General features: G+C 32.9%; 1 protein-coding gene across 3 annotated transcripts; it reads right to left on the bottom strand.

Annotated features, from left to right (window-relative positions):
- Positions 1-1035: 1035 nt before the first annotated feature.
- LOC114291018 (nodulin homeobox-like) lies at positions 1036-8381 on the bottom strand. 3 transcript variants are annotated; one of them, XM_082866088.1, is made up of 9 exons: positions 6191-6507; positions 5701-6093; positions 5054-5185; positions 4834-4929; positions 4528-4689; positions 3946-4233; positions 3740-3847; positions 3588-3657; positions 1036-1170 (listed from the first exon to the last, which is right to left on the bottom strand). In XM_082866088.1, the coding sequence occupies exons 6-9, from the start codon at positions 4067-4069 to the stop codon at positions 1047-1049; spliced, it is 426 nt and encodes a 141-aa protein (XP_082722214.1). In that variant the 5' UTR covers positions 4070-4233; positions 4528-4689; positions 4834-4929; positions 5054-5185; positions 5701-6093; positions 6191-6507; the 3' UTR covers positions 1036-1046. The 3 variants fall into 3 exon arrangements, 2 of the variants coding, with proteins under 2 accessions (XP_082722214.1, XP_082722215.1); XR_014327430.1 differs by lacking the exons at positions 1036-1170; positions 3588-3657; positions 3740-3847; ... (3 more) ...; positions 5054-5185; positions 6191-6507 and adding exons at positions 7269-7312; positions 7424-7519; positions 7791-7832; positions 7927-8111; positions 8228-8381 and having other exon boundaries at positions 5516-5765; positions 5948-6093; XM_082866089.1 differs by lacking the exons at positions 1036-1170; positions 3588-3657; positions 3740-3847; ... (3 more) ...; positions 5054-5185; positions 6191-6507 and adding exons at positions 7269-7312; positions 7424-7519; positions 7791-7832; positions 7927-8111; positions 8228-8381 and having other exon boundaries at positions 5516-6093.
- Between the last annotated feature and the right edge of the window lie 637 nt (positions 8382-9018).

Genomic DNA, 9018 nt, shown 5'->3' with positions numbered 1-9018 from the left:
AAATATTTTGGTAATTTAAGGAAACACTTGCAAGACCACCTACTTTGAGCCCAATAATAATATGGGACTCATTTATAAAGTTAGTAAGACAAGTCACTCACCACCAACCTCTCTTTATTTTTTTTATCGGTAAAATAAATTTTTTTATTGATGAACAAAAGACTCATTACATCAAGAAAGAAAAAGAAATAGTGTAACAAATATCATAGCGACACATACCAATCCCAATTAAGGCCTTGTTTGGTATGTACTAAAAAAGTCAAAAAGTCACTATCCTATTTAAGTCATATCATCTTATTTAAATCACATCACCTCTCCGCCACATCACTTCAAACTCAATACATATTTCATAAAAAGTTAAAAAGTACACTTACTTAAATCATCCCAAACAAGTTGACACTAATATGTCCGTCCAATTCCTTACTAACATGTTATCCACGGTTGACGAGCAACCAACCAAAGTCAAGAAAAAAAAAAAAAAAACATCAATAAACATATCAAATAACACCAAAATCAGCACCCAAAACAGCAATTAACAGCACCAAAATCAGCGCCGAAAACAACTCTGCACCACCAAAAATCAACAGCAGCAACTGGCAGCAGCAACAACTAGCAGGGATAGCTCTGCAGCAGCACTAGCAGATGCACTCCAAACTCTGTTTTGAAAGCCTCCTCTGATCATCTTCCATAAATATAATTTCATATTATTTTAACTTAGCTAATCAAAACAGTATTAATAATACAGTCTTTTGTTTTTTTACATTAAAAATTAATGAAATTCAATTTATTACTGAAAAAAACAAACAAATTAATTAATTATTTTTTGGGTCTTTTTGAACGTTCTCACGTTTTATGATATTTTTTTAGGAAGGCATGGAACTGGTTTAGTTTAGTTAGATTCCTGTATACGGAGAGGTCAGTGAGTTAATCATCGCCAAAAATATGGATTGATAGGGCCTTGTTTTATTTGTTTGTTTCTTTTCCATTATTGGGTCTTTCTTGTATTATGTAGACTGTAGTAGATGTTGGGTTTGTGTCTTCTTGGGTCAACAAAATTCACAGCCGTTGTGAGCTATAAGAGATTCTTGCAGTTTCCTTCTTGAATTGGACTTTATTGGTACCACAAGATTCTGAGCACCTTGGAGGATGAGATCAATGGCTTCCAACAAGCTGCAAAACAACAATGAAACATAGATAATGCTTAATTTTGATTTGTATAATATATACATTCAAATTGACTTATTTCTTATACCATTTCTTTAATTAGAGATTTTATTGAAAGTATAAATAACAAAATCAATATTTCCATCACATGTGTAGCAAAATCAAAACAGAGAAGAGCTCAGAATGCAAATAGAATTGAAAACAAGCTAGCTTACTCCTAACAGTCAACAAGGCAATACATACCTACGTCATCAACAAGAATATGTCTGGATGGGTGGGGGTGGGGGTGGTGTTGTGTGTGTCCACTGTATAATTTAGTCTAGAATAATGTAAAATTGTATAATTTTTTTTATTTGAAATAATTTAATTTTCTTATTTTATTAGTTTTGATTTAATAGCTTATTTCATCAATTTTTTGATTCTCCCATATGATGCCAGAACAAGCCTCGTAATCTTTTACGACCTATATAGAACCTTTTAAACTCTTCTCTCTGTAATATGGATCCTTAGTTACTTCCATCTTTCCTTGGTCACTAACTACTATTCTGGCAAGTTCTTAGTTCATTTCTTTCTCTAATAACAATCATCATAAGTAAACCAAAAGACCACTTTCATGGTTTCTTGAGATAATTATATGACAACTGTTAACTTGACAACCACTTTCATGTAACGTTAAGATTTACAAAGCAAAAATGAGGACACCATTGACATTGCTCTAATGTTTTGACGACAACAATAGTGGTGATACTTTATGAGCCCCTATATATCGATCTATAATTTCTGGCAATTAAACCTACATGGTTGAAACTTAAAAGTTATAGCATGGAAGTTTCTTGGTTTTCACCCAATTTGAAATTTTGATATGAACTTGAAGCAAGCTATCCCAGATAATTAAACATAACTTGCATTAACCATGAATTTCTATATTTTATCAGGAAATTGAAAAGAAATCCATAAAGAATAAGAGGATGCCTTTTCATTCAGTCCACAGCAATAATGCTATCTGATTTTATGTTTAATTGTCAATAAAATCTTTGGCATCTTTTTAGCTATGAAATAGAGTGAAAGGGTAAATGCTTTCTTTGCACTGTCTTGACTAAATTTCTGTTAACCGTGATTATTGAATATTTTCACTGTTACCAGTTTGTTGCCTTGTATGAGGGATGTTTTCTATGTTACCATGTTGCTATTACCATGTTTCCTACATATGCTCTGCTAGTAGTGCAAAACAAAGAGGCAAGTGAGAAAGGTGAAAGATGGGTTGTTCTTTCAACTGGGTGTACTTATTAAACATGGGGAATCAAGGTCATTGATGCAGTCATTCATCATTTACCAGTTTGTTAGTCGTTGAATTAATAGCCTTGTTAATGTCAATTATAGTGTCAAGTAGTTGTAAAGGCATTGTTACCAAAGCAGATTAATTATAGTGTTAACTCCCTATGTAATAAAATGGTTTATCTCAATTATTGAAGTGAAAATTTAGATTAATTTGTTACCAAAGCAGTTAGTTTAGCTAGGGACACTTGGGCTGGGCAGCTATGAACCAAGATTTTGGATACTCCACCTTCAGACTGGATGATGAATAAGTTGTACTTTATATGAAAAATATGGGTCCTGTTTAATTTGCATATTAAAGCTTTCCTTAATATTTGGGAACTAGTTAATCAACTTCATTATTTCAAAAAGACAGATTTCTTTGTCAATTAATACTGCTGAACAAATTATACACAAAAAAATGCTGAGGAATTTGTACCTGGGTCACAATTGTCCACTGCAAATCCGGCGGAAGTTGAACAAAATCATCGAATTTGGTCCCGATTAGTATAGGAATTGCCGTCTACAAACAAAAATTAAAGCAAAAAAATTAAAAATTTTATATGAAAATATGTTCATACTCTTTTAAGAATGAATAGTATCCAAATAATGAAATTCTGCAACTTCATTCTTTTCAATACAAAAATAGAGATTGCTGTCGATATCATCCATAACACACTTATTAATGATCAAATTATTGACATAAATCTTTTTCTCCCCCACAATTGCATTAAACAAGTACTTTTTCTATTGTATTTTTTTATTTTTTATTTTCTTTTGAGGAATATATGATTGGATCATTAATAATCTTAAATGTTTGGCACTTCACTAGTAAAGACCCTATCAACAAAATAAAGTTCTACGTTTTGAGTGCAGGTTCACCACCCTCTTTACTTTCGGTGACTTTAGTCAATAATTTGATCATTAATAAGCAAACATAATGGTTTTAGTAGTTTGTAATCATGTTGCATTAATGAATATGTGATTGATCATCGCAAGGTCAGTTCAGAATCAGAAATCATCATGTTATTGTCAAGCAACTCAAAATAAAATATCAACGAAATATTAATAGAAGAAATTGGTAATTACACAATTTAGGTTTAAATCACCTTAACAGTTGCACATCCTCGTCATTTAAGAAGGGATGAGTCAGAGACTCTGCATGACTCAACAAGAAACCTATACACACATGTCAGTCATTAGAAACATAAAAACACATTTAATTTTGCACATCAACTAATAATGAGATACTAATATTTACGTAGATTCTTGATAACTATGCGAGCTTTTTCAGCATCCGAAGCTGATGATTCAGGTAGCTCCCCTCGTAAGCACTCAAGAAACTTGTTAAGGAAGACATCCTTCTCCTCTGTGAGATGAAACAGATATTACACGTAATGATCAAGAAAACTACGATACAATTCTTATAGCAGTTGGCACCAAAAAATTGTTAGTAAAAACACCAACCTTTACAGATCTTTGGTGCAAAACAATGGAGATTTGCTATTATTTTCACCAATAATGATACTCTCTGATGCGCATAGGAAGCCCGAGGCATGATACTAGGAATGAGAGTGAATCCTGAACTCATTACATTCAGTAAATCTGACGATGACAATGAATCCAAAACACACCCAGATGCCACATGTGAGTCAAACTCCACTGTAGCATCTTCTTCCGGAAAAGGAAGGTCAGATGAACACCAACTAGACAAGAACTCTTGATGGGGGACTGAAAAAATTGCAGTCAAAACTTCTGTTTGAAGAGATATGAAATGAATTAGCAGCAAACCTCAGCATAGAAAAGATTTTAAAAAGCATACAATGTTAGACATTCATATGTAAATCCCATAAACAGGACATAACTTTCAACCAGAAATGCAGTAATTCACATTCTTGTAAAATATGTGATTTCCCATGGCTAAAAGAGAATAAAGACATCAATGAAGAGAACTACAATAACAAATAAGAAACTAGCAAAAGGGAATCACAGCAAGTATATGAATTAGACGGACTCATGACAAGCTACAGGCATTAGTAAAAAGCTTACAAAGTATGTTGTGATGTAAAAGCGAAAATTTGAGTCATCAGAGAAGATATCTGTCAGGCGCATTGCATTCAGTTGCAAAAGGCCTATTGGGTAATTTTTGTCAGAGCAAGCATTAAGTTGTTTGGGATCTCTAGCAAACATAGTCTTCAGTAACTCAAGAACCTACACAATAACATTTGTATTAAAATCAACAAGGTTGTCAGATAAGCAGGTTCCATGGAAAAAAGAGATGATATCAAAAAATAAAGTAGGTTGATCATGATAAAGAAACTAATTGGATGATTAATGGCATCATAATTGACCAACCTCTAATGCAACAGATTTTGCCAAATTCATGCTTTGAGGGGTGCTGGCAATCTCATCCAGGTAAGATATGCTTTCTGCTTCACACAGATGCAACAGCTGTAGAAATAGGAGTTGTGGTTGGTAAGTGAATGGAGTTCATTCAAAAAAGTATCACATAGTAAAAGTTAGATGAATTTTCAATTAGCCTAAGCCTCCAGTCATGCCAATCACTTGCACTTACAATTGTTAAAATTTTAGACTTTAGCCTAGACACAGCAGCCACAACTGAGGATGATTCTCTAAACAATGGAGTGATTTTTAGGTTTAAAATAGCTTGAACAAGCAAAAGATTACCACCTTTTCCACAGAGTTCCTGAAATAGTAGCAAAAGCAGACATTCATTAAAGGACAATAATGAGAGACTTTAATTTAGAAAGGCCGCAAGTTTAACATCATGGCATGATACCAAGGGGGTCGGGATTAAAACTGGAAGACCAACAACACTGGAATTCATTGCAAAATCAAGTGCAAATGTTCCCATAGATCATAAAGTTTCTACCAATGGCATACAAGACAAGTGGAATTGTAGTTAATAATCAAACATAAACAAAATTGCTACTGCATCTTTGCAAGCAATAGGAATTTGATCAAGTGACCTATTGTCTCCTACATCCAAATTAAAATTACAAATAAACAAACAAGTGACTGCCTTCACATGGAAATTTTATATGCCGTTGCTCAGAAATAAAAATAATAATTAATTAATTAAAAGATTAATATAGCCAACCTTCATTGATGGAATGATTTAATCGAGCATACACTAGAATAGAACCTGATGCTATAAAATATGCATGAATCAATCAAGTCTATATAAAAGAAATTACTGACTTATGATACTGAACTGGCGCAGACCCCCACCAATGATTCTTGATACTCATTTCTTCTTTGTGGCACTATTATTTAGGGAAAAGAAATTATAAAGTCAAAACCAAAATAAAGCATCAGTAAAATAGCATATCAACCTGCAAGATCACCAACTAGCACTGAACATAGAAATTCATAAAAAGAACTCAATAGTCTTCACAGTTATTTGGGAAAGGAAAAGAAAAAATGAAAAAAAGAAGGATAAAAGTACCCATGGATTGATATCTGAGGATCTTTGTAAGCAGCTGCAGTACTATTGTCGCTTGTTGAAGCTGGAATGGAACCCTCTCCACCAGAATGCTTTTGACCAAAAGTGTCCAATATATCTAATTCAGGAAGTGTGATACCCAATAATACCTGTGGAAAAAGTCTGTTATAACACACAAAATGAAATACAATTTGTGTTTATGGTGAAATGGTATCAAATGAAGCCTGTCAAGCTCACAAGACTAACCATCATATTTTTATGTGGCAAATGACATAATCAAGTGGGCATGATTTTTAATATGCAACATGCTTAGACAACCATGAATACTCAACCAGTACATACACCTACTGAGCCAACCTCTCCACAGAGTGTAGTGTCATAAGAAAAAAGAACAGTTAATTTAGACATCAAAACATTAGTATGTTAAAAAAGTTAAATGAATATAAACAATTATAAAATTTTCATGAACATTATTGAAGGAAGCAATATAAACATTGAACATAGTTTAATGAACAATATAAACATAGTTTAACTTTTTTAAGATTTTCATGCTAAGTTAAATGAACAATATAAACATAGTTTAACTTTTTTAACATTTTTTGGATCATGAAAATGAAGCTTATCAAGAAAATGAAGCTTATCAAGAAAGCATTTGCAATAAAAACATTGGCAATAAAAACATTGGCAAATTTAAAAACATTTGCAATAAACATTGGCAAATGACATAATCAATAGATTTTCATGCTAAGTTAAATGAACAATATAAACATTGGCAAATGACATAATCAAGTGGGCATGATCACTACCATGTTTCCTCTGGATCATGAAAATGAAGCTTATCAAGAAAGCATTTGCAATAAAAACAACAAAAACTTTAGAACAAATATCTCTAGGTCCATCATGAAACAAAGAAAAAGTCTGGAGTTCCAGACTTAGCCACTTAAATATTTTTTTGGTGGAAGATTTTATGTAGTATAAGATTTATATATGGAAAATTTGATTTTGGCAGAATTCTACTCAATTCAAACCCGATAATTCACCAAAATAATTATCCTAGAAATCCCAGAATTGACATGCCAAACAAACTAGTAGTTAATCAGTTAGTAGAGAAACTCTTTTGTTGTGATCTGTTTTGCAACTACAAAACAGAGTAAAACTGGAGATCAACTTACAACTAATTTCATTCTCTTACATGTACTAAAAGTAAATATAAATAGGTGAGAGGAGCATGAAACAAAGGTTTGTAATCTGTAATTCAAATCATCAAGTTTCTCTTATAAAATATATTATATATATGCAAGCATCTAGATTTCAGGACAAGTACCTCATTATCAATAGGTTTTTCTGGTTTCACAATTTATGGTGTACCTAAAAGTTGAAAAGGTAAGAAATTAGGTTGATCTGAAAATTAGTAAGCATTTGGCTACTGTGAAAACCTGAACTAAATAAAATAAATAAAAATTTACAACTTGGGTTTACCTTCAAAGCTTTTGTCGAGACTACCGGCTCCTTTGAAGAGTTGATCAATGTATGGCCTGCAGTACAGAACCCCTCAAAGGAATTGTAGTTGCCAAGCTGCAAAATAAAAGGCATTGTTCCACCAATATACAAACATAAATTATGTTCTACCAATATACAAACATAGATTGAAAAAATTGAAAATAGTGAGATTGAAAAACAAAAAGATCAAAGTGAATGAGATTCTATTGAAAAGAGAGCAGACCAAAAATAGCAAGTGAAAAGATTAAAAAGAGTAAAACTCGACTGAAGAGAGGCCGGATCGAAGATCTGATGGAGCAATAGGGAGAGAGAGAGAGAGAGAGAGAGAGAGAGAGAGAGAGAGGACCTGAGGGATAGTAGCGACGGGAGGACCAGACCTGAGGAGGAGCTTCAACAGGCAGAGGGCATCCAACGCCATCAATTAGCAAAATTTACCAACCTCTCAATACAAAATAGGCGATTCAGAACAGTCTAATCCACACCTGTTCGAGTGTTCGAGCTTTCCTTGGAACAGAAAAGCCTATCATTTCATCGGCTGGTTTCCACTTGCTCCGACTCAATCGGTCTCGGTCCCGGTCCCTGTCTTGATCCCGATGATTTTGATCCTTCTTCACTCCTCGGTCTCGCAACCCCGCTGATTTGTGCAACTCAACCGAACCATCTTCCTCTGCAAAGTCATTAGAATCAGAATCAAGAAAAACAAAACCATCAAGAAATTTCAACAAAATGAATGCAAGAATCAGTGGATTTAGAATTAGATCTGAACAAGTGATCGGAATCAACCTTGGTGCATCTCTCAAGGACCATGAGGAGACAGAGAAAACCCTAGATCTAGGATGAAGAGAGAAAAAGATAGAGAGAAATGGAGAGAGAAAACAAAATGACGGAAAGAGAAATGGGAACAGAGGGAGACGGAGCACCGTTTAAAGGGGACACGCGTGTCTTAATTTCACTTTTTTATCTTCCACAGCGTTTTTCAAATAAACGTTGTCTAAAAAACGTGGTTGTAAACCAATTTTGTTGTAGTGAGTTGAATAGTAATCGATCTTTTTTGTTTTTAAAATGTCACAAAGATAAGATGACATCTTCATTAGCAACGAATGCTGAAAACGTTTGTGTTTTAGCAATGTTTTTCTGGTTTATTGTGGCGTTTTAAAAGTGCCACTAATTCTAAAATTTATTGTAGTCGTTAAATTTTGGTTTAAAAACTTAACGAGTTTAAAATTATATTCAAGTTTAACTTTTTTTTTTTTTTTTTCTTTTATATTATAAGAAGTTGATTTCAAATAAGTTTTTAATGAGTCAAACTAGAGTAACTTGATTTTTTTATAAAACATATAAACTTATAGAATTGAGTAGTAGGTTATTCAAGATTGACTTAAAAACTTAACAAGTTTAAAATTGGCTTTAAATGTGACTTGTTTACAAATTGAGCTGAACTTGAACGAATTTTTAATGAATCGAACACGAGTCAAAATTCAAGTAAGTTAATTTGTTTAACGGCCTTACTTGTGTGTATCTATTTTTTGTTAGAATTTCTTACATTATTGACTATTTAGTTTGACATAATTATT

The sequence above is a fragment of the Camellia sinensis genome, chromosome 4 (genome assembly GCF_055761805.1).
Source record: "Camellia sinensis isolate YWXY chromosome 4, ASM5576180v1, whole genome shotgun sequence".
In the NCBI taxonomy this organism is placed as follows: Eukaryota; Viridiplantae; Streptophyta; class Magnoliopsida; order Ericales; family Theaceae; genus Camellia; species Camellia sinensis.
The sequence above is the reverse complement of the archived record's forward strand: the minus strand, read 5'-3'. Positions and strand labels throughout refer to the sequence as shown.